Source organism: Tetrao urogallus (assembly GCF_951394365.1).
Source record: "Tetrao urogallus genome assembly, chromosome: 1".
In the NCBI taxonomy this organism is placed as follows: domain Eukaryota; kingdom Metazoa; phylum Chordata; class Aves; order Galliformes; family Phasianidae; genus Tetrao; species Tetrao urogallus.
The window spans coordinates 180833956-180857998 of NC_136813.1; the positions used below are offsets into that span (position 1 = coordinate 180833956).

Genomic DNA, 24043 nt, shown 5'->3' on the forward strand with positions numbered 1-24043 from the left:
AAGGAGGAATTGAAAAGACTTTGAATATTTTTCATTTGACTTTTAGTTGCATATTTATGCTTTTGCTAGATACAGGAGTTCGGCTCATAAGTTACTGTTCCTCTTTATATTTAGTGGAATTACACTGCCTCTGTGATCATGTACAGCTTGGAGATGATTTTTCAAACACCAGTGATGTACTTACAAATACACACTGTTATCCAGTTCAACCACTCATACAATGAGAGGAGAAAGTATCTCTCACTTTATGGATGAATATTCCATAGCTTCCAAATATCAGGGCTGGAGACAGTGCTCAGAGTAGTGGCATCCCTTGGGCAGGTAAAGAAATTAGAACAAAGATATCACCAGGGCAATAATGATTCTGGCAGAATAGACACCCACACATTCTCTTACACATCTACAGTAGGTTGCTAGTGATAAAACTGCATCGCTTCTAAAGAAAACCACACTGGTCCATTTTAAGTCTTTCTGATGTAATTGCTTTGGGAACTGAAAGCAATGAAAGACAAACTATACTCTAAATATTTTCTGACAGCAGAGGTTTCTAATCATTCAGGAGAAGCGACAGGCATCACCATCTCTGATTATGCAGTTTCCGAGTAATCACAACAACCCACTGGGGAAGAGAAGTCATTTCCCTCAGAGAGACACCTTAGAATCTTCTCATCATTTAGCATGTACTGCTATGTTTCCAAATTTATCTGGTGAAGAATACTAATGAACTTCCCAGAATACTTGTACTTGCTACTCTGACAACAGAGGTGGTCTTTAGTTGTTTTTTGTTTTTTTCAATATTAAGTAATGACGTGGCACATTAATTCATACTTTCTGTAGGAACGTCTTGAAAAGGATCATAGTACAAGTGGAAGAGATACTCTAATAAGACACTAGCAGCAAAATTCCCTGTTCCAATCTCCTTATGATCTCAAGTGACCAGTCAGGTATGCAGGAGGATTTGTGGGGCTGTGCCTGGGCTCCTACTTGGGCTGACAAACTACATCACCTACTCCATGTCACACTGGGAAGAAAAAAAAACAAAAATGTCTGGCTTTTATTGTTTTGGTTGTAGAAGTGAAGTTTGCTTTAATATTGGAGCACACCATTCTTGAAGCAGAAAATACAGAGAGAAAACTTGAGTACAGAGAAGCATATTATTTAAAGCTCTCCATGATGGATTCAAGCAGTGAGAAGAGTCTTCAGAAGAAAATCAACTTACAGGTGCCAGCATACCACATCAGAGCCAACAGGGAGAGATGATATTTTCTACCTCCAGAGACAAGGTGTTTATGGAGAGGTTAGCTCTCTTTTTGATTGCCTGATATGGATGGAAAAGGGAGATCTTTCAGGCATAAAAGCCCTTCAGGTAAGATGGAAAGAACATCCCTTTCACCCAACTTTCTTCTAGTATCATAAGATGTTGCCTCCTCCTGAAAGCCACACCTTACATATAGCCTTACATCATCACAGCTACCATACTGTTCCAAAAAATCCTTTTTCTCAACATTTTACATCAAAGTATTGAACTCAAGTAAGGCTTTCTTAGGTCTCAAACAATGGAATCCTCAAAAATAAGTAGGTTCACTCACTAGCTGGTCTTAGCCTTGAAGAAAGACGGAGCAGCAATGTTTTCTTTTCCAGACGGAGAAAACAACAACCGCCAGCTCTGAATATTCCCATTTTGTTTCCTGGCCTCCTGTCAAAGAGGGGGGGCAAGGGCAAAGTGCTCCAAAAGGCCTACTGCTTCCGCATCAGGGATACAAGGATCCCTCACCCCTGATGACCGTGCTGATGTGAACCAGGCCTCTATGAATCAGAGCCACTAGGAGCTACACAAACATGGACTTCTGCTAGCATGAAAGTTTAATACACACAAAGGAATTATTGAGTTTCTCCCATGTCCTTCAGTGGGAAATGAAGGTGAGGCTCAAAACACCCTATCACAGAGATCCTGGACAAACAGCTGTAGGTTTACATGCAACTGCAACAGGTGTACCAGAGTGCCAAACCCAAGTCCCCAGATGGCTGCACAGCTTTAAGGCTCTTAGGATGAGTTTCATTCAGGTCCTCACGTAATCTCTTGAACACTTTTGTCAGTCAACATGACCTCCCATATACTTGCAGTCAGTGACTCATATTATGCATTTTGCATTGCTATTATTGCTCTCTTCAGAGTATAGTAAAAAAAGACAGCTAATATCCTTGCTCAGAGGCTGTTCAACCTTCTTTTGCCCTAACAATAGCATGTAATTCTGAAGGTTTGCTTAACTGAAACCTGGAACTTACATTAAAAATGTGGGATTACTGATCCTTTAAGTGTTATTTTGTTCTGTATTCCTCTGGAGCTGAAGACAGAACAGTATGTAAGGAGCTGTAGATAGCATAAAGCTGAAGAACATTATGCATCTGCATAAATATGCATACAAAAGTCTGCTTTCTGATGCTCATAGAAAAACCCGCAGGTAGGATTGCAGTTATTTCCTTGGCAAAAAATCTCCTGAACACCTAATACCAAAAAACAAGTATAAGAGAATAACAAAGTCCTTTAGAAATATTCAAAATCCTTCATGGTTAAATAGTAAATGATGAACATTCCCTTGTAGCTGTAATATGTGCCACATCTTTAAATTATTAAATGTGCAGCTGCAGTGAGCAAAAGCCTCCTCCATAATAACATCTGGTGTACTGCTCTTGGAGAGTTTTAGGAACAAGTGGCATCTATGCATCTGGCCACGTAGGTAGTGTGTACTTTGTGGCACTGGTTCATCCCTGATGTGTCAAAAACTCAGTGCACAGAGATACGGAAGACTAAACTGCATGCTGTCATCTCACATCATACAGTTGTACCATCCGCTGTTCATCTGAATCATGGCTCCATTGCCTGTGAGCAGTGCTGTCTATGCTTGGCTAAGAGTCTAGCTTACAGAAAGGCAGCTAATACACAACACAAAATGTCTGCAGCATTTTCAATATACCCAGAAACTCACTGGGCTTCCCATCACGTTCCATCCTTAAAACTCTTTTTAACATCAAGCTTTATTGAACCTCTTTAATATAGGACACCAGTGCCTTTTTGGAGATTAGAAACCAGGAGACTTCAAGCTGATCTGGTGCACTATCAGTTGCCAGTCACCTAAAAATATTGCCTTCCTGATCTCACAGTGTGGGAACACATGGAATGCTGCACTCAAGAAGTGATCGTATATGCCAAAATCCTGACAAAGAAGGGGCACTGGCAGTGCTCATTTCAAGCACATAGTAAAGCTGGTTCGGCTGCACTGCTTGGTAAATACTTGCAGAATACTTTCAGCTGGAGTTCCTGAGCTGCCGTGTATTTGGTAGGAGTTGGTGCCGATATTCAAAGATTTGAAAACCTCTTTGATTCCAAACGTGGATCTGGAAACTTTGTGCTGGTTTTTATGTTTAGCTTAAAAGAAACTGAAGAAAGAGTGAGAAGCCATTTATTGCTACAGGGAACAAAATGCTAGGAGGTAAGGGAAAGGGGACAGGAGATTTGAGTAAGTATTAATTTATCATACTCAGAGCAACTTCATTCACATGTGTCACAGAAAGAATGCAAATACAAAAAGCTTACAGGCAGTAAGCATTGTGGAAGCATCCCTGCTACTCATAGGGAACCTGAATTGCTTGAGGACTTGGGTGAAATCTTCTAAAAATTTCTTCAGATTTTTGAGACTTTTTAAAATCTAATGGTGTTGGGGCCCTTCCAGCTGCATTTGATAACATGCAGATAAGAAAAACACAACCTTGTATCATGGACTCTTTGTAAATTCAAGCATGAAAGTTGGATTAAGAAGAACTTAAAATGGCTATTAAATATTCTTGCTATACCTACCCGTTCTGATTTCTGATCGTGTTCTCCGTGCTTTTTGTTCTGTGATGCTAACAGTATATCCAAAAGAATGGGCTACTGCTGCTTAGCAGTGGCTGCAAAGATTTGTGAATTATAATCTGCTGAGCCTGGTGAAGACTTCTCTTGCTGTGAGTAGAATGGAAAGTAGCCAAGGTTTCTGTTACAGAGATGATCTGGATAACACGATCCCTGTAAAAAAATTGCTGAAGATGTACACCTCATCCCTGTGGTGACAAGCAAGCAGATGACTGCTCTCAGGCTCACTTGCTTTTTTGGGTTCCCAGAGTGTTTTCCACAGCTGCAGACGTGCAGGTGAAGACAGCATCCTTCTGGCCAAACTACCACCAGTTCCTTCCAGCTTTGCAGGAAGGCTCAGATAGGACCATCGGTGTGTCTGGGGCTGGGAGGTTGGGCTCCATCCTGGAGGCTGAGGTTGGCTCCCTCTGCAGGAAGGGAAGGGCCCGTGGGCAGGCAGGCGCATGGACTGGGATGCCTGCAGTCAGATCCTGCAGCTGCTGGAGGTTAACTGGTCACTTTTGTGCTACCTCAGACTCAAGAAATTAGAAAGCTGTACTAAGGATTAGTCAGCCTATGCTCTTCTGGCTAGAAAGCTTATCTAGACAGTACAGAATACCTCAATTATTTTACTCACGTTGCTGTGTGATAACGTTGTTTTGTTTTTTGTGGTTTTTTTTTGTGAGGCAAACTTATTCAGCTAAAGTGTACTTTGCTTCATAGGAAAAATCCTTCCTCCTTTGACTATTTCAGCACATGTACCATTCATCGGAACTTCCCTCATTTGAGTGCAACCAGGTTTGGTAACAACAATTCAGCTCCCAAGTGCCACTGTCATGCACAGAAGTCTGGTTGAGTGGCTGCATGCTGGGGCTCAAGCCCCTGAACTGAAAGAAGTGAGGAAGCTGCAGAAATCAGGACTTGTTGCAGGCAGGCTATGGGGTCCCACAGTTGCGACCAACTCTCTTCTATGGCCACCAAGAGCATCAGGACAGCTGGCTCCCAGACAGGGACATTAAAGCCTGCTCTTGGTGCCCATGGGCTGTAAGAGACACTGGAACTGCCTATTCTAATAACTGCCCGTTCTTAAGATAGACTAAAAAATTTTTGCTTCCAGGTGTGGTGTAAGCTGTGCACACAGAAAATGCTTCCCTTTGCTATGCCTGCTAAGAGGTGTGCTCATGTAATAAAGGAAACAGGCATAGGAAAGAAATCAGGCACACCGTTAGGTGAGAACAGTTGGTCTTGTCTCTTACCTTTTGCTTTTCAATTTGTTTTAATTGTATTTGGCATTTAGTGCTTTCTATGCTTCTCCAGAGGCTGGAGTGGATGCACTGACACACAGTGGACAACAAAACCTGGAGCTAAAGGAGTGTGCAGGCAAGTCCCAAAGGAGATGGAGAAAAATGGAAGTATTTTGTCATAAAATTAAATCTTTGCATTGTTAATGACTGCCTTCTCTGGTGTGCCCAGTCCAAGTCTGTGCGGATGGATGGGTAAATCTAGACAATGGTGTGGGATTTTGGGATGCAGTACATGATGTAAATGACACAGTTTTCAAAGATCCTTCTCATATTAATGCTAAATCATCATCTTAAGTAATAGTTCCCTCTTTTAAGCCATTGCAAAATGAGCCAAAACCAACGAGGGCGGGAGCCCAGAGTAGCCTGCCATGGAGATGGGGAATCCCAAGCACCTCATTGGATGGATGGGAGGAGAGGAGATGGCACACTGCTAATAGTCTTAGGCTCTTGTAGAACACTTACTACAGCCCTGACCCTCCAAACAAACAAAGAAACCTCCAAACCCAAAGAGGATAGCTAATTATTTTTAAAAACAGCTTTAATACTTAATGGAAACAGTAGTACAAGCTCTGATGAGTTCAGAAAGACAGCACTGAGCAGCTCATGTTTGTCTGTCTGCCCCAGAATTCACTGCTCCTCCGTGTTGACTTTGATTCTGTTAAAATCCGCATTTGTAAGGAAGACAGGCTGAGCATAAATTTTAGGCTCCTATTTTTGCCATCAGTAAGGAGCTTTATGAGCTTTTGTCAGAGCCCTTACCTTTGCAGGAATGTCTGGCATTAGTTACAGCCTAAGTGGTACAGTGAAGGTACGTGCATTCATCTTCCTTAGAGTGCAGATACCTCCCACTGGCTTCCTTTGCATGGGGTTTGGCAACTGATATGGTACATTAAAAAATTAGATGCTTTTTCTGAGGCTATCACATGTGGTAATTAAATCAAACATGCATAAGAGTTACACTGTGAGTTCGCCAGTGCCTTTGAAACTACTATGGTTCAAATACAGGGTGATGCTTATCAGTTATGGCTGATCACATTTTCCAAGTTTGTTCCAGTGCAGGCTGTTCAATTCTGCAAAGATGTAGATATTCTGGTGGCATTTAGGCATATGCTTTACACTAAATATGTGAATAGATCTCACTTCATTCACTAAAAATGAAGCATATGGCTGCTCAGTTGCTTATCTGTAGTCAGATTTCCTGAGAGGAAGCTCTAGGACAAGGAGAAAGGAACATGAAGGAGCCTGGAACAGGCTGAGCAGATCCCAGAGTCGAGGCAGACTGTTCCCCATTGATAGGAGGTGAGTGCTGTCATTTTGCAGAAAGATGAGTAGCACACAAGGCCCTGGAGTGATCCGGGCTGAGTCAGTTTTTCTGACTGGTGTGAGCTGAGCTCAGTGCTGCAGGTTTGAGGAGGGCTTGGGGCAACACCGAACAGTGGCACATTGCCTCCTGTCCATCTGGGTTTTTTAATGGTGACCTCAGTGTTAGCCTGGAAATACAGAGCAGTTGCTAAGAGGGCTATCAGGGGCCTGACTGCAATGTAAACGATACAAAAGCAAAAGCAAAACCAACAACAAAACCACAAGACGTTGGAAAGGTTCTTTCCTCTCCCTGCATAAATGTAACAGGGATGAAATATTAGCTTTCAGTACTGACTTGGAAGTAGCTTTCTACTTCAGTGTGGTGTTCTCAGAGTGAGACATGGCTCCAGGACAACAACGAGAGCTCTGAAACTAATTTAATACCAAAGCAATAAATCTGTATTTGTTTTAAATATGAAGCAGGAAGCAAAAGTGCTTTCTTGAATGAAAGCCCACTTCTGTGATAAAAGTCATATCTATTTAAGACAACACTAACAAAGGCTGAGCAAAGTTCCTTCACTTTTCTGGAGCTAAAGACATGGATTCCTTGCCTTATGAGTTACGGAGGATGGAGTGACCATAGCCTGGAAGTTGCAAACTGTTCCAAAGGAAGCGATGTGTGTGGCAGTGAGGCAGTACAAAGGGCAAACCAGCACCTGCCCCAGAGAATGGGAAAACAGCCTACACGCATGATGAAATTGGGACTGGTCTTTCCCAGCTGCTATGCGTGATGTGCATCTGTGGGCCCTGAAATGATTTTAGCACAGGGACATTAGGATGCCTTTGTAACCTGAATAACTCTGTTTTCATTCTCTTCTCTTTTGGGCTCCTTCCTGACTTTCTCAGTTCTCGTGGATTTTCAGAAGGTTTTTACACTCGATGGCTAAGGAATAGACTCCAAAACTGGACCAGCCCCAGCTAACAGCTTCATTCCTGCCTCCTGATCTATGCCAACACACACTACAGCCAGCAGGCACAAAGCAGGGCCTCCTCTTCCTTTTAACCTTTTCCTACCTTTGGGAATATGTAGATACTTATAATCCTGTCAGGTGTTCTAAGGAGGTTTCCTTGTGGCACATGCTCATCCTGCATCAATAGCTATGCATATAGAGTAGAATTGTACCCAAAATCTGTACTGACTATAAAGCCCTTATTTTTTTATTTCCTAATTTATCCCTGTGAAGTTGAGTAGCAGGCTCTAACTTCCCAGTACTGTAGCCCATGTGGTGAGCAGTCCAAGCAGCTTCATTTTCACTGTCACAGCACCCATCCAGTTTCACCCAGTGCAGAAACACAAGCAGGATATTCCCTTTGCCCTAACAGCATCATGTGCTCAGGCAGGAAGGGTGAAGAAAAAAAAAAACAAACAGTTCCTAGACTCACAAGCTACTTTTAATGCATTTGTTGCATGACAGAGGATGAAAACAGATAGCAGTACGTGGCTGCATGCACCTCATTTGTGCAGGGCTATGAAATCTGTTTATTTACTGTTGACTGTCTGCATGCTCTTTGCATTTAATACAGATTTCTCGGTGTTGTGAGATAAATCTATGTTTTAAAATCAGCTTTTCAGTAAAGAGGCCAGTAGGAAATTGACTGATTGGCATATTAAGAGCAGCATCTGCATCTCACTGCTTCCCAGATTGTCTCCTCAGTTACCTATCACTTGAGGGAACATTTCAGCATGCAGTATTATAATTTAAGTAATACATAAGGCAGCTCTTTAAAACACAAGCAGCAGAGAAATGGGTATCTACTGATAGGCAAAACGTGTCAGACATCTCTCAGATATTGGTAAATGCTGGGCTGAAGTCAGAAAGTGCACAAAAGATGAAATCATAATTCACAGTTTGCATATATGGTGCAGTGATATAAGATGATTTGAACTGTGTGTAAGTCAGGGCGCACAATACAAATCATTTAAGGTACCTGGTCTGTGTTTATGCTTTTCTGAGAACTCATTTCTTCTGGGATGTCACAGATAAGTGCCACAAATACATTTAAATCTTTTTTTTTTTTTTTTTTTTTTTTAAATCCACACCTCAGTGCTGATTATATGGTGGTAAAAAAGCACACAGTAATTTAGCACAATTGAGTCTGTTTCCTCCCTCATTCAGTGCAACAGTACTAGCATAACAGAACAGCAGATTGCTGCAGCACTCCTCTGAATTGCATTTTCCTAAAAGAATTACAAAACTCATATAGCAAAATTTAAGTTCATTTCCATGTGTATAAACCATGTTCACTGATAAGATTATCCTTGCTATTTTAATGCCACAGCACTAGCTGTGAAGGATCACAGAATCTGGAGGACCACAAGATAGAGGAGTGAGCAAAACTGAACATAAATTGCATGGTAAAAACTACTACAACTCTAGTAATCAAGATCATTCAGCTATAGCAAATATATACTTACTAGAACGTGCATATTTCTGATTCTTAGAGCACCAAAAGGAAGTGTTTAAGAAAATCCAAATGTTTTTCCACATTTTACTGCTTCTGTGGTGAGAGCCCAGCATGTGAAGTCAAATTTGCTGAATAAATAAACACAGAGATGCAGAAAAAAGGTTTGTTGTAAATTCTAACACAACCAAAACCATATCATTGACCATGTGACCAAGTCTGACTCACTGGAGGCTACAAAAAGCAATTGTATATGATTTGGTTACCATTAAACTTGTAAATCTAGTTTTATGAATTCTGCAATGTGCTAGAATACAGAAGTCATATCAAACTGTCAACACAATCGACCAAATGTTTGAAGATAACTCTTAAATAAAAGAATTGATCAAAAGTTTATTAAGTTACAGATTTTCAGTTTAATTCTAGGATAGGTGAGATAGACTTATTCATAAGCTGACCTGATACTGTGATGGAAATTTAAAAACAAAAAAAAAACTTTGGCAGAGTAGCTACAGTGTATTTGTATCTTGTTGGCCTGCAGGCGCAATAGCACGGAAATCTGCTTTGGGAAGCCCAGACAGTGAGCTTCCAGCATTAGTGGATGTACACCACATTGGTAGCTAACTTCTGCAGAGAGGTTTAAGCCTTGCTGATCCTCAGGCACAGCAGCGCTCACCACACTGAGACGCTGGCACTTGGCATAGATAAGAAGCCGAGCCAACTTTGCTGCCATTGAGCTGTGGAACTCTGGTCATTGGCCACTGGGTGAAGTGTGGCATACAAACAGGACTGACTGTTCTTGCCCCACTGTTTGCCCTTTCAGAAAGATGATGTATTTCAGCTTTCTTCTGTGCAAATGACTGAGATATGTCTCCTAGAATCTGGCCGAATCACTTGTTTGAATATTACAGAATTAACATTTTCTAGATCGAGGCTATTTTACTGCCACTATCTGAGCTGTCATCAAAATGAGTTATATCTGCAATTATAGAAACACATGACATATCACACCTTCTGTTCATACTTGTCTCTGAAGTCCTGGGAATGTCAAGATTTAGTCCATTCTCACATATTACTTCACCCTGAATTCCAGCATGCCTCATAATGTAGTAACAGCACTCTGCAGGATGGTATGCCATTCCTTTGCACATTTCCCTTGCATCTCTTGCATTTTTTTTATAGAGTGTTACAAACTGTTTTACTAGATGTCGAGGTATGTACTTCCTGAAGTAAAAAGCTAATTACATTTCTTACATTAAGAATCTTAATGTTAAAGGAAAACATGTAGCTACAGCTGTCACCTATGGTCAAACTGGCACACGAAACATCCCACGACAAACAGCTGTGTCTCACCATACTCCTTCAGCATGCTGTGATACCCTTTGACTGTTGTTTCACTTTAACCACTGAAACTCGTGATCAGTAAGACGAAGGATTTGAAACTGGCTCTTCAAAGCAGCTCTTAGAAGGGCTCTTAGGTGAAGCTGACTTATTTCAACTATTAACAAAATGATTACAATGTGATAAACAATAAAAAAAATATTTGGCAATTTGGATCAAATTCAGGCCAAATAATGGTTTGGCAGGCTAGAAGATTTTTGGGGGTGATTTCACAAAGAAACAATGCCTTCCAGCAACCCGAAGGACAGCTTTGAGTATCTCACTTGGTTGACCTGTGCAGCTTTTTAATTCCTTTTATGGCACTGACAACCATGACTGTCATTGCTGTGAGTCCTGGGCTCATTTTATGGCATATATGTCCAACCCATTTGCTTTATGCTTTTATTGCTCTCTTTTTTTCCCCCAAGTTTTAAAGAAAATATGTTTTTTAAAGGAGAAATTTTGTTACTTACGTACATTAACTATATTGTATATTTTCTATGCAGGCCAAGGTAATTCCACTCCACAAGACAAAATGTTGGGCACCCATTTCTTGAGATACTGCTGTCAATATTTCAGAAAAGAATTCATGTTCTTTGTTTAAACCCCTTCTCCCTTACAAACAGAGATTATTACTTATATCTTGCATGCAACATTATATACTTAGTCCTTACTGCTGTAAGAGTTGTGATATCTCCCTGTACCTCATTTTCTAGACATATAAATTAAACATAACATATATTTCTGAAATGGAGGGACCACATCGTTACCATTGCTGTTAAGCTCCGAAGCAAGAAAAACCATGCAGATGGCAGGAGTGCCAGAGGGTGGGAACTCTTACCTACCCTAGCAATTACTGCACTCTTATTCCCTTTTTTCTACTCACACCTTCAGACTCTGCACTACAGTCCTGTTTCACCACTCTGCCCAGAGTTCACACTCAGCAAGCTACCACTTTGTGCCTCAGAACATTTTTGTCTGCTACTGCTAAGAGCCCCCCAGGCCTCCTCCTTTGTGGCCCATTGCTGTCATGCACCTATTCCCCTCTGGGCACTTGTGCTATTCAGCTAGTAATTTGAACATTAGAATATATGTAGCAGGCTTAGCAGAGTGTAGGATGCCTGCCATTGCTATACATCTTTTGCAGGAGGATGGCAAAGGGAAAAGCTGCAAAGATCTCTCTCATTGCCAGCTTCCACGAGAAGTACTAAAAACAAGCATGTGAAACCTGTAAGACTTCTGGAGAAGTCTCTAGAATACTACAGTCATTCAGGACATACATAAGGCATATGTTTCCTCCAAGCCCAGATCCATGCCTGATGCAGCTGGATTGTATTTCTATAGCAGTCTTGACAATGAGAACTTAAAATTAAGAATTTTGACATATTGGATTCTGAATTAAGCTGGACTAGCATGGAGATCAACACTTACTTTCATATACAACTGATGTGGGTTTACACCATTTTGACTTTGATATTTTCAGAATGAAACAGAGTTCAGAGCAAGCAATATCTTGGCAGATATAAACAAATAAAAGAGATATCAGCAGAATACGTATTGACAGAAAGGCAGGTTTTGGCAGCTTCATTAATTTCATAGAAGAAACTATTACCGTGTTCTCAAAATTTAAAATCATCAGCTGAGATGTTCCTGAGATGAAAACCGTTCTTACTCATAGCTCAGAAGGTTCTTGATAAAGTACTGTCAGACACCTTTTCTTTTAAGTCTTCTTATCTTCTCAAGGACAAATACAGCTCCTATCTCTGCCCTAACTCAGTGATACCAACCTTCTCTCTTCCACACAATCCTTTTTGTATGAAACTAAAATTCACAGTCTCTCTCTCTCTCACCTCAATCTCTAGAGAATAAACATCACGTTGAGTTAAAAGGGTCTAAACTTGATTTCTTAAATTTCGTGATCTCTATCTCTCTTTCTTGAATTTCTGTGGGCAACATCTTCCTGCTGGTCACTGGTAACCCAGGCAGCATCTTGGATCTTACTCTGCAATTACACCTGCATTCATCGAATCTTTTTCACATACACAGCCTATCACCACATACATCTTCTCACTCTCCAATGGGAAATATTGCCTACAGCTGTGAGCAGTTCATGGTGTCAAACAACATTGTCCTTCCAATCAATGCTTTTGTACTGGGAGCATATTTTAGTAAATACTGGCAGAGGTGTCTCTTTCCAGTTCCTCCTTAATACTTTTTGCTATGCTATGTATCAAAGAAGAGGAAAAAAATTGCAATAATTAGGCTTCTGCTACTCTATGATTACAACTTCTTAGGGGAAGGTGGGAAGAGCCACCAAAGCTAACCAGCTGATTGTGATCTTCAGGCATGAAGCTATATACTAAGGAGTAAGCAAGTGCCAAACCTGCAAACAGGGAAAGGCATGAAGGTGGAATCAGATGCTCGGCATAAGATGTCACTGACGTGCTCTGTGGGGTTTCAGAACTGATTTTTAAATACAAGTCAGTAAAGAAAAAAAAATAACATCTATAAGTGTGTAAATTCTCAATGGCAGCACAGGTTTGTCTTTACATAAAAGACAAGTTGTGTAGGTATAGTGCTCGAATGCTTTGCCAAAAACTACAACTGTTATAAATACTGACAATTAGCTGAAAAAATGAAGAAGAAAGAGGTCAGTCCTAAATGGTCATTTACTGCTACCCAAAGGATATTGTAAGGTAAAAAATCCTTACCTACCAAGGTTAGCATAGCATTATCCCCGATTCATGTATTATTTATCATAGATGAAAGAAACCACATCCCAGTGATAAATATGATGAAAGATCTACTACCTAAATCTATCTTGCATTTCTTTCTTTGATTTACCACTTACCAAACAGAGATCTTTTCATTAATATAGTAAATTAGAAATGGGAGATTATTACATAATTGCTGTTAGTCTTACTGGTTAATCACTTCCATTTGACAAGTAAATTATTTCAGCTCAGTACAAACAGCAAATCAATTTTTGCCTACTGTCATTAACAGTAATCAATAATTAATTACGATTATTAAAAATTGTTAGCACAGAATTTTTCTGCTTGGCACTTAGTTAAATGCCAAATTTATTTTGCTGGGAAGCTGACGTGAGACTGAGACAGATGTATGTCCATGGAAAATAAGCTGAAGAAACAGCTCAAGCTGAGAAGGAGATAGGATTTCTTATTAGTCTCAGTAAGCAGTCTATCTGCCAGGGCAACATTTAGCTGTTCTTTTACTATTATAGATTAAAATTGTGATATTATGTTTAGTCCACAAATGTGATGACTCAGTTGCTGATTCCTCCTGCAGTGTAGATCTTTATTTGGTTTTCTATTTAAAGATTAAAATCATTTTCAATTCTACAAGAATGCGTTTGGATCTGCCTCATAACTTACTGGAAACAAGCAACAAAACAAAACAAACAAGCAAAAAGAGCCCACCAACAAAAAACTCCAAAACAAACAAACCAAACCAAAAACCAAAACAGGATAGAAGTTGAGCATGATATGGCTGTAACTATAAAACAGCATCAGGCTCACAGTGAATGGTTCAGCAGTTACATTCCCCATCCAAGGAACCAAAATCTCTCCCAGCAGATTATATTCCTTGCTAACGCTAATCCTGCATCACACACTGTGCCTGCAGAGATCGCCTCCTGGCGGCACATCCTTCTGCAGAACGCTCCCTAATGCTGCCAGCCAGTGCTGTTAGCAGCCTTTGCTCACCGGTGCCTCAGGGTATGGATGAAGATAAATGCAGTGTATTTCTCAGCACTGTGGAAAGTTTAATATAAGAGGAAACAAAGTTTCCTTTAACTTACACTGCGATCTAGAAGGTCCCTAAAACTGAGGGAAAGTTTTAATAGTGGAATTAACTATGGAATTAATCAAAGAATTAAGTGGTCTTTAATAAAGCCCTTGTGTAAACCATCCACAGTGGTACACTAGTTAAAACCTCATTTCATTCCGTGGTGCCGGGCTGCCCATTCCTAGCCCAGCACATCTAAGTGTAACTGCAGATTTGAGCAGTAAGAATCCGATGCATAGTTTTGGTTCAGACGACCCATGAAACATCATGATGACAGCTTTTGCATATCAGAAATGCTTACGTAGTAACAGTAGCCATTAGCTACTCTCCCAGCCACGATCCATGTCTTTTGTTTCTCATTAATTCCTTGTTAATCCAAGTGTCTGCCCTTGCTGTTGGTGCATATAAGTCACATCTTTCTCCATGTCTCATCTTAGAAGTAGAGAATGTTGATTTCTTTCTGAAGTAAAATATTTCTAACAAGGTTGTTTTTTAGAATTCATTCAGATTATCTCCAGGCATTAAGGTAAGTAAATCAACAATGGCCAGATAGGACTGACTTCAAGCTTTGGAAACAAGGCTGTGTCACCTGGGAAGAGTACAGGGATGCTGTCCGGACTTGCAGACGTGGGATCAGGGAAGCCAAGGCGCAGGCAGAACTGAACTTGGCAAGGGACGTGAAAAACAATAAGAAAACCTTCTACAAGTACATTGGCCAGAAGAGACAGGCCAAAACGGGTGTACCTACTTTGGTAAATTTAAAAGGAGAACTGGCTTCAACAGATGAAGAGAAAGCTGAGGTGCTGAATGAGTTCTTCACCTCGGTCTTCACTGGTGGCCAGGATTCTAGTCTTTTTCACGTCCCTGAGCCCTGCATCCCCAAACCTCTATGTGGGGCCCAAGGAGGTAAATCCCTCCCCACTGTAAGGGCAGAGCAAGTCCGACAGTGCCTCCTTAGACTGAATGAATACAAGTCTATGGGGCCGGATGGCGTGCATCCCAGGGTCCTGAAGGAGCTGGCTGAGGTGGTTGCCGAGCAGCTCTCCATCATATTTGAGAAGTCGTGGCTGTCAGGTAAGGTCCCGGACGACTGGAGGAAGGGTCACGTCACTCCCATATACAAGAAGGGGAGCAGGGAGGACCCGGGGAACTACAGGCCGGTGAGTCTCACCTCCGTGCCTGGGAAGATCATGGAACAGATCCTCCTGGACAACATGCTCGATCACATAAAGAATGAGCATGTGATCCGAGACAGCCAGCACGGCTTCACCAAAGGAAGGTCATGCCTAACTAATCTTGTGGCCTTCTATGATGGAGTGATGGCATTGGTGGACGAAGGGAAGGCGACCGATGTCATTTACCTGGACCTGAGCAAGGCCTTTGACATGGTCCCCCACCACATCCTCATCTCCAAATTGGAGGGAAGTGGATTTGATGGGTGGACGACCTGATGGATAAGCAATTGGTTGAAAGGCCGCAGACAGAGGGTGGTGGTCAATGGCTCTATGTCCAGGTGGAGGCCGGTAACAAGTGGTGTCCCCCAAGGGTCTGTCTTGGGACCGGTGCTCTTTAACATCTTTATTAATGACATCGATGAGGGAATTGAGTGCACCCTCAGCAAGTTTGCTGGCAACACCAAGCTGAGTGGTGCAGTTGATACGGTGGAAGGAAGGGATGCCATTCAGAGGGACCTCGACAGGCTGGAAAGCTGGGCTCGGGTGAACCTAATGAGGTTCAACACGGCTAAGTGCAAGGTTTTGCATTTGGGCCGGAAGAACCCCAGGCACCCGTACAGGCTGGGAGGAGTGGTCCTTGAGAGCAGCTCGGCAGAGAAGGACCTGGGGGTCCTGATGGACGAGAGACTTAACATGAGCCAGCAGTGTGCTCTGGCAGCTCGAAAGGCAAATGGGATCCTGGGCTCCATCAGGAGAGGGGTGGTCAGCAGGGACAGGGAGGTGATTGTCCCTCTCTACTCGGCTCTTGTGAGGCCCCATCTGGAGTACTGTGTCCAGGTGTGGAGCCCTCAGTACAAGAAAGATGTGGAGATTTTGGAAAGGGTCCAGAGGAGGGCGACTAAGATGATCAGGGAGCTGGAGCACCTCCCCTATGAGGACAGGCTGAGGGAGTTGGGCTTGTTCAGCCTGGAGAAGAGAAGGCTGCGGGGCGACCTCATTGCAGCCTATCAATACCTGAAGGGAACCTACACCCGGGAGGGGAGTAAACTCTTCAAAGGGGCTGACAATAGCAGGACTAGGGGAAATGGATCCAAGTTGCAGGAGGGAAGATTTAGGTTGGACGTTAGGGGGAAGTTCTTTACAAGGAGAGTGGTTAGGCCCTGGAACGGGCTGCCCAGGGAGGTTGTGGATGCCCTGTCCTTGGACGTGTTCAAGGCCAGGTTGGACAGGGTCCTGGGCAACCTGATCTAAATGTGTATGTTTGGTGGCCCTGCTAGGCAAGGGGGTTGGAGCTACATGATCCTTGAGGTCCCTTCCAACCCGGGTGATTCTGTGATTCTGTGATTCTGTGATTCTGTGAAGCGATATCACTTTAGTATAGCTTTCAGAACCCGAGTACGTAACGATACATAAAAAGTTTTGATTAAGCTTGTGTCAAGACATCAATGTCCTTTGGCCCTCTTGCTTTATGAAGACTTAAAAAAAACTTTAAAAACTCAGCAACGTGCTCTTAGTAAAGCATTCTCCATGAGTATGGAGAGTACATTGCTGTGAGCTGCTACATACTTCTGCAAAGGAATGTATATATTAACACGCTAATTTATTTGGAGAGGTTGGTACCATTTTCCCAGAAAAATAAATTGGAAAGCAAACATTATTTGAATAGAGAATTAATGAAAACATAACTTTAAAGTAAAACCAGTGAATTGATTTTTCTTATTGGCAGTTTGAAGAAAGATATTTATTTACTCTCAGTCTTTACCAGATTGTCCCCCCTGGGACCTGGAGTCTAAGTAAACAATGATGATAGTGTGCAAGTGATTTCTGCCTGAGCAACCAGCTGAAATTTCAGCAGTGTTTGGCTACGATGATACATCGATCAAATCTCTTTTGGTGATCTGAAGCTCTAGATAGTTCATCATGTATTTCTGCCTGCAAAATACTTTTCCTTAGATACTATGGGAGTACTTCATCCATGGAATTACTGTTTTTCATATTAATGAGTTATAAATGAGAGCTTAATTACTGCTAATTGCTTGAAAATCCACTGTCGGTGATTATAATCACTAGCGATTAGATTGTTAAGCATTCATCTTTGTCTATCTTTAGCAAACTTAATGAGCAATTATGGATCAGATCCTCAGCTGTACCAGTGCAAATGAACCTCTACCAGCTGTGAGCACAGCCATGCCACCATTTGCGTTGTCCCCTGGCATGGATATGGTGCCTGTTGGGCCTGGCCACCACAGCGTTGTACACAGGATGAGATGTGCAGGAAAAATATTGCACTCTTGTAATCTACATCCCAAAAAGTTGTCTCCAGGGACTATTTCTTTGGATGTAACTCGAAGCTCTTTGGTCTAAATCTTCTACTACAGTCTGTGTAGCATAACAACTCCTCATCTTCCTAGTTTTGATATCAGGAGAATGAGGAGGTGAGCTGATTCCTTGAAGGTGCCTAATAACTCGTAGTTACACATGGGATGTGAACTTGTGCACAAATTTATCTACCTGTATATAATTTCATTTGACAGGAAATAATAATTTCTAGGCTTCTGCTCGGTATTTAAAATGTGCTCAAACTGCTTTATTAGGAACTTGGTCATGTTTGTGCAGCTGGTTATACAGCCACTTCCACTAGAATAACCTGCAGCAGAGTAGGTGTGCTTCAGCCAGACCAAAGTTATTTGGTCCAACCTACTTCTTATCTTCATACATTCATTAAAAATGTATTTAAATTATTCACTTTTTAAAATAACACACGTGTAAATCTATATTACATGGAATGGCAGGTTTCCATCTGGGGAGAAATTAAGGAGTCTGCTTTTACTATGTATTATACTGAAGCTAATGATCCTTCTCATTGCAGCACTGCACTTGCAAGATAGCTCTGATGCTGTTTAAAACAGTTGAAGGGGTATTTCTGGCAAGACTTCTACAAATTCTGATGGCAATCAGAATCAGAATATATCAATATCTATTTCATTTTTGTGATACTTGTTCATATGAATGAAAGAAACTTCAGTCAAATAAACCCTTCTGCTCCAACAAACAACGTTCACAACTTTGTTCTTAAATAACTGAGAGTGTGACTCAGCATCACTTCATTTTCTCACTCACAATACTGGGAAAGATGTTTGAAAATTTCTTACTCTAAGTGGTCATAAAAGATGTCACAATTTCCATACTGACCCTTTAATGTAAACACCTCTTCTCCTCTCTTTGATATCTGTTCTGCATCAAAGTTCAAACCCCATCCTTCTTTAGGATGTGTCAGATATCCTTCAGCAGATTAAACTGAAATCACTTTAGAAGCTATTGTAGATACCTTTTCTCTTTCATTATTTAAGCTTTGTTTCTGTACATTGGTGTGTACAGTGAATCACTTGAGACCCCTTCATCTACCTCGAAAAATCACCCAGTTAATATTTTAAATAGTTTCTATCTGGGGATTTAAGTCAAATGGATGGCTTGTGTTGAAGAGGATGATAACACTGTCCTAGCAAAGCAGGGAACATATGGTTACAGTAACTCCTTATACCACTTTAACTATCCTTTCAAGTGAATGTCTTTCCAGGGCAATAATTTCTTATCTTCCTGCTCTTTATGGGAGCCCTTTTCTGCACCTCTATCAGCTTGAAATGACTTTTCTGAATAGGAAGAGACTGCTAGGTAATAATCCAGATACAGTCTCAATGGCATAATGTACAACAGTATTACTGGTAAAATATATCCTGGAAAGACTGAGAGAAATGAAGAAGAAAATTCTGCACATCGTTTACACTCATAATACTCTCTATATTGTATTATACAGAGGCCACACAGAATATGTATGTGTTCTATATGCAGTTCCATGTATTTACATGTTAAACAATCTAATCCTGCAATTCACGTTTATAAATTCGACAAATAAGGAATCCCAGGGATTTGAATGAAATCACTGAGTATCCTATTCTTAAAAAAAAAATATTTTGATGAACAAGAACTATGGTAAGAAAACTTAAAGGAAAACTAACTACTACTTGTACTGAAAATCACATTGATACTCAAAAAAAAAAAAAAAGTTAAATATCTGAGCATGAACGCAACGAGAAAAGACTATCTTCTGCTGTTAGATTTAAGTTTCAAATCTCAGCCTACTGTTTGCTTTCTCTTTTAAATGACAGCAACTCATTGTCAGAACAAGATAAAGAACCATGACATTTTAGTATGAATTAAGAAAATATTTAAATCTGTACAGAAATGCACGTTCAGTGGCAACATCAGTGTAAAATGTAATAAAAAATGTACACTGAAACAAATTACGCTACACATAACCAGCCTGGTACTAATGCATGAATCCTATCTCTAGCAGCTGATACTTACAGATTTTGACCTAAATGACAGGTATAAAGTATCTTGCTTACTAAATCAAAGCAGGGATATATGGATGCTGATGGGCCTGAAAAACTGGACAGAACTGTTCAATCATCTTCTGTAATAGTTTTTTATCTGCACACATACAAGTCCAGGATTCTATCTTACTTTTCACAAGTCACACCTGAAAAAACCAAGCATCAGATTTCAATCAACGTAGATATTCTTAGTAATTTTAAACTGCTGGAAAAGGGATATATTTTCATTTACTATGTCGTGATAATAATGGTGACACGTGGATCTATAAACAGTGTCACTACTGGGTATTTTGTCTGAATTCTAGATTAGAAGCTAAGTACCAGAGTAGCTAAGACCACATTGGTCACTCAATTAATAACTAGAGTTGTAGAAGTGAGGCTATTCAAAAGTAACTGTTTTTTTGCTTTGTGTTAATTTCAGCTGGACTTGTTCCCTGAGCTAGCTCACTGCAGAACCACCCAAGTCCTTGGAAAATGAATGTAAGCAGTGATGGAACAGTGAGAATGAGAATCTCCACTTCGAAGCAATAAGGATTTACAGGTGCTTTAGTGACCCTGGGAGGGTCTGCAGCCTGAGCCATCAATGCCTCTAAAGCATGAGCGTTCAACCTTCTGGCTTGTCTGGGCCACACTGAGCGAAGAGGAATCGTCTTGGGCTGCATATACGCAGCTCCCTCCAAAAGTAACGCCTCCTATTTATTTCTGTGGAAATGACAACAAATACAAGGAAGACAGTAACACTGATTGAGCAAATTCTCAGCTACATGACAATACTTTTCCATAGTAACCACCATTAGCTATGCATTTTCACCAGCTATGAACAAGAGCCTGCGTGCTGTGCTTGTAAGTATCTGCACCAGCAGAGGTGATCACCGTTTCACAGCTATGATGGTGTCACTGCAGAGAGAGGTGCCAAGCTCTACCCCTTGGAAACTGATGTCAGAACATGGTGGAATGGCACACAAAGCTGCGCTGGGGAGGTCGAGTGGATAACAGGAAAAGTTTCTATACTGTGAGGGTGGCCACAGGCTTCCTAGTGAGGAGGCTAACGCCCCATGTCTGTCAGTGATCAGAAGGCATATCCAAATAGAGAATGTCTTCATTGATAATCTTCAACTTCTGGCTAGTCCTGAAGAAACAGCTGGATTTGATAATCACTGAAGCTCCCTTCCAACTGAGCTATTCCATTCTACCCCGGTGACAGAAGGCTCCGTCCGCCGCCCCTTCCTGCCTTTTCCCGCGCTGCCAGGGACGCACTGACGGCAGTGAGCGTCATGTCGCTACGGCGCATGCGTGCAGTCTCCGCGCCTGCGCACTGCAGTAGGATGGGGGACCAGCCGGGCGGTGCGCATGTGCAGAAAGCGGCCGCGGGAGCCGGCTGGCCAGCGGTGGCCGGGAGGTGTGGGCGCCGGAGCGGAGCGAGGTGAGGGGGGACCAGGCGGAAAAGGGGGTGAGCGCTTGCCGCGGGGCGGCGAGGCGAAGCGAGGCGAGGACATGGCGCTGGGGAGCATGGGGTCCCTGCCGCTCCTGTCCCGACCTGCCCTCCGGGGCCGGGCTGCGCCTTCAGCCCCCCAGGCGCGGCGGGTGGGACGCCTCTGTGAGCCTCTGTGGGGCGGGGGGAGAGCGGCGCTATGAGCTCAGTTTTGGTGTCAAGTGTAGAAAGGTGTGCGAGGGGTAGGTATTCTGGAAGCAGTGAGCTGAGAGGCATCCTGCCCGTGTGTCAGATCCTCCTGTGCCGTCTGGCTTGAGTGGTGCCTTCTGCAACTTCGCCAGGCTCACCCTGAAGGTCAGTGCTGCTCCTGCTCTGATCGCAGCCACACGTACCGCCTCCAGCACAGTTTGGGAATGTCCTGAGTTCGAGCTTGGGCTGGTGATGCCAGCATTGCCATTTAGTCTGAATTAAATTTGAAAGCTTTGCACCAAATGTCCTTTTTCATGTGGACTCTAGAATGAGATCCTGCTGAAGAACTAGATGCCTGCATATAGACAGTAGACATGCAAATTTTTCTTTCCTTTTAAATATGTTTGCCATAAGGTAATGTGGTTGAAAAGCATCTTCATGGGCTGGCAGATAGGATGCTGTCAGCAGATTTAAGCTGTTCTGCATCTCAAATGGCTTCAGATGTGCACAAGGCACTGTGCTGAGCCCCAGGTAGTGCAGTCACTGCAGAGCAGACCTTACATTCACACCACATGCCTTTCAGACCTTTCCAAAGCTTTGTGTTTGTCCCCTGCTATGGAGGCTGAATGTTTTCCTTCCATCTTTGATATTTATTTCTAGTTCATTTGCAGTGAGAAACTTTAAGCTATTCTTTTCTAAAAATCTTCATTCAATTTTGAAGACACTTAAATTGGTTCAGGAGACAACCATGTACAATCATGCACTTTTTTTCTATAGCTGCGTTACTTGAGTTTCTCATACTTGCAATTATGGACTTCGCTGTTTTTCAGGTTGATTCAAAAGTAGTTTTTTGAGTAGTCCTTGTTAGATCTGATGCGCTTACTTAAATGTAAGTGTAATTTGAAATGCTGAGACGTTGAAAATACTGAAGGCAAAGTAAAACAAGGAAAAAAGTCTCAAATGTATGTAGACATAGTGCTCAGTTACAGAACAAAGGGCAACAGGCACGAACTGAAACACAGAAAGTTCCATATGAATGTGAGGAAAAACTTTTTTACTTATGTAGTATCTTTACAGCAGTTTTAGAAGGTGCAGGAGAACAAGAACAGAGCTGTTTTTCTGTGTTTTGTAACTAAAATGAAGCTGTTCCAGTGAATGGGCAATCAGACCTTCAGTATTTCCTGACTTGTCGTTGTCTTAAAGAGTGTGATCAGTGTTACAGCTTTACCTGGACCTGATTGGTCTGGTAATTGAGCTTCTATTATTTTTTTTTAATCAGTATTTCTGACCTGTATCATCAGATGAATTTTCTTTGTGTGTTACTGCTGCTTTAAGGCTTAGTTTGCTGTGCTTTCATGTTAATATCTGAAGAGCTATTATTTTATCATCTTTCCTTATGCCCTGCCTGTTCCCTGTTACTTGCAAATCCTAACTTATTGGCTGTCTAGGGAGGCGATCATCTGTGACTAATCTGCTTTTCTCATTTTATTACCTTGTTACTTTTAAATGTGTATAAAGACAGACCAAAATATGTGTTTCTCCATTTAGTTAAATGTGATAATTCTTCATTATAGCAATTTGCTGATATATCGCATACCTTTCCATTTTTCTTTGAAATTTTGGAATCTGCCTTATGTGAAAATGGCCATATAATGCCTTACGTAGTAAAGCCCAATTTTAAAGAGGTCTTTCAGCCCTGCATAGAATGTGACTGCTCCAAAAGTAATGCTTCTTTTTCGTTTCAGCGAATACTGAAAAAGAGCACAATGATGCTGCTTGATAGAGCAAATCCTCAGCTACAAAACACTGTTTCTTCAACATAGTCACCACCACTAGCTTTTGGTTTCTGCTAGCGATGAACAAGAGCCTGCATGCCACGTGTAAAAATCTGCTCCAGCAGAGATGGCCACTGTTTCACAGCTACTGTGATGGCATTGTTGCTAGGAAAATGTCGCCCACATGGTCCAGCTTCCATTGTGTTAACACCTAGACATTCAGCAAGTGTCTGAATATCAACAGGTTCATTTCTTTCCTCATAAAGGAATTCACCTTTGCTTCATCTGCACTTCAACATCAGATACCATTTTGTTAGACTGCTTCTCTTTTGCCATCTGTCACACAGCAACAAAATGTAATGAAATATTGTTGGGAATTTACCACCATACCACCAACATCTGCCTCTGATGTTGTGGGACAACAAATGAAATAGGAGGCATTTCTTTTGGAGCAGCTGTCTTCATATCGTTGCCCAGAATTAGAATATCTATTTAGGTGCAATAGAAATTCCTGCTTATTTTTCTCCTTTATGTATGTGACAGCAAATCATAATTAAAACTTTTTATTTTCCAGATCACCTTATTTCTCGTCTCCACATCTCAGGAGGGACGTTCATGTTTAGGATCCTGACTACAGGAACTTCAAAATGCCTATTCTTGAACACCCAGCTTATCCACCAGCTACTCTCCTTTGCTTGGAAAGTTTGGTGCCTTGTCGAGAATCCCAAGTGTCCATGTTGCTGTCGATATTTGGAGAGGTGGTGCTTTCTATGTTGTGTATTTGAGTGGAAAAACGATGTTTTGTTATTTTGGAGTAAAAGTAAAAGTAGAGTTTTTGTGATGTTATGAATGTAGTTTGGGTACATCTCGTTTCTTTAGTCAGCTATTAGTACCTTATTGTCTCTGTAGCCTTGTTTCTCCATGATAGCTCCT

General features: G+C 41.6%; 1 protein-coding gene across 2 annotated transcripts in view; it reads left to right on the plus strand.

Moving 5' to 3' along the window:
* Positions 1-23757: 23757 nt before the first annotated feature.
* Positions 23758-24043, plus strand: part of ORC5 (origin recognition complex subunit 5) — a gene marked incomplete at both ends in the record, with an annotated part of 64070 nt that continues 63784 nt past the window's right edge. For both annotated transcript variants that reach the window (XM_079540510.1, XM_079540509.1), the window contains one exon: positions 23758-23868. In XM_079540510.1, the coding sequence (XP_079396636.1) occupies positions 23758-23868 (111 nt within the window). The remainder of the gene's footprint in view (positions 23869-24043) is intronic.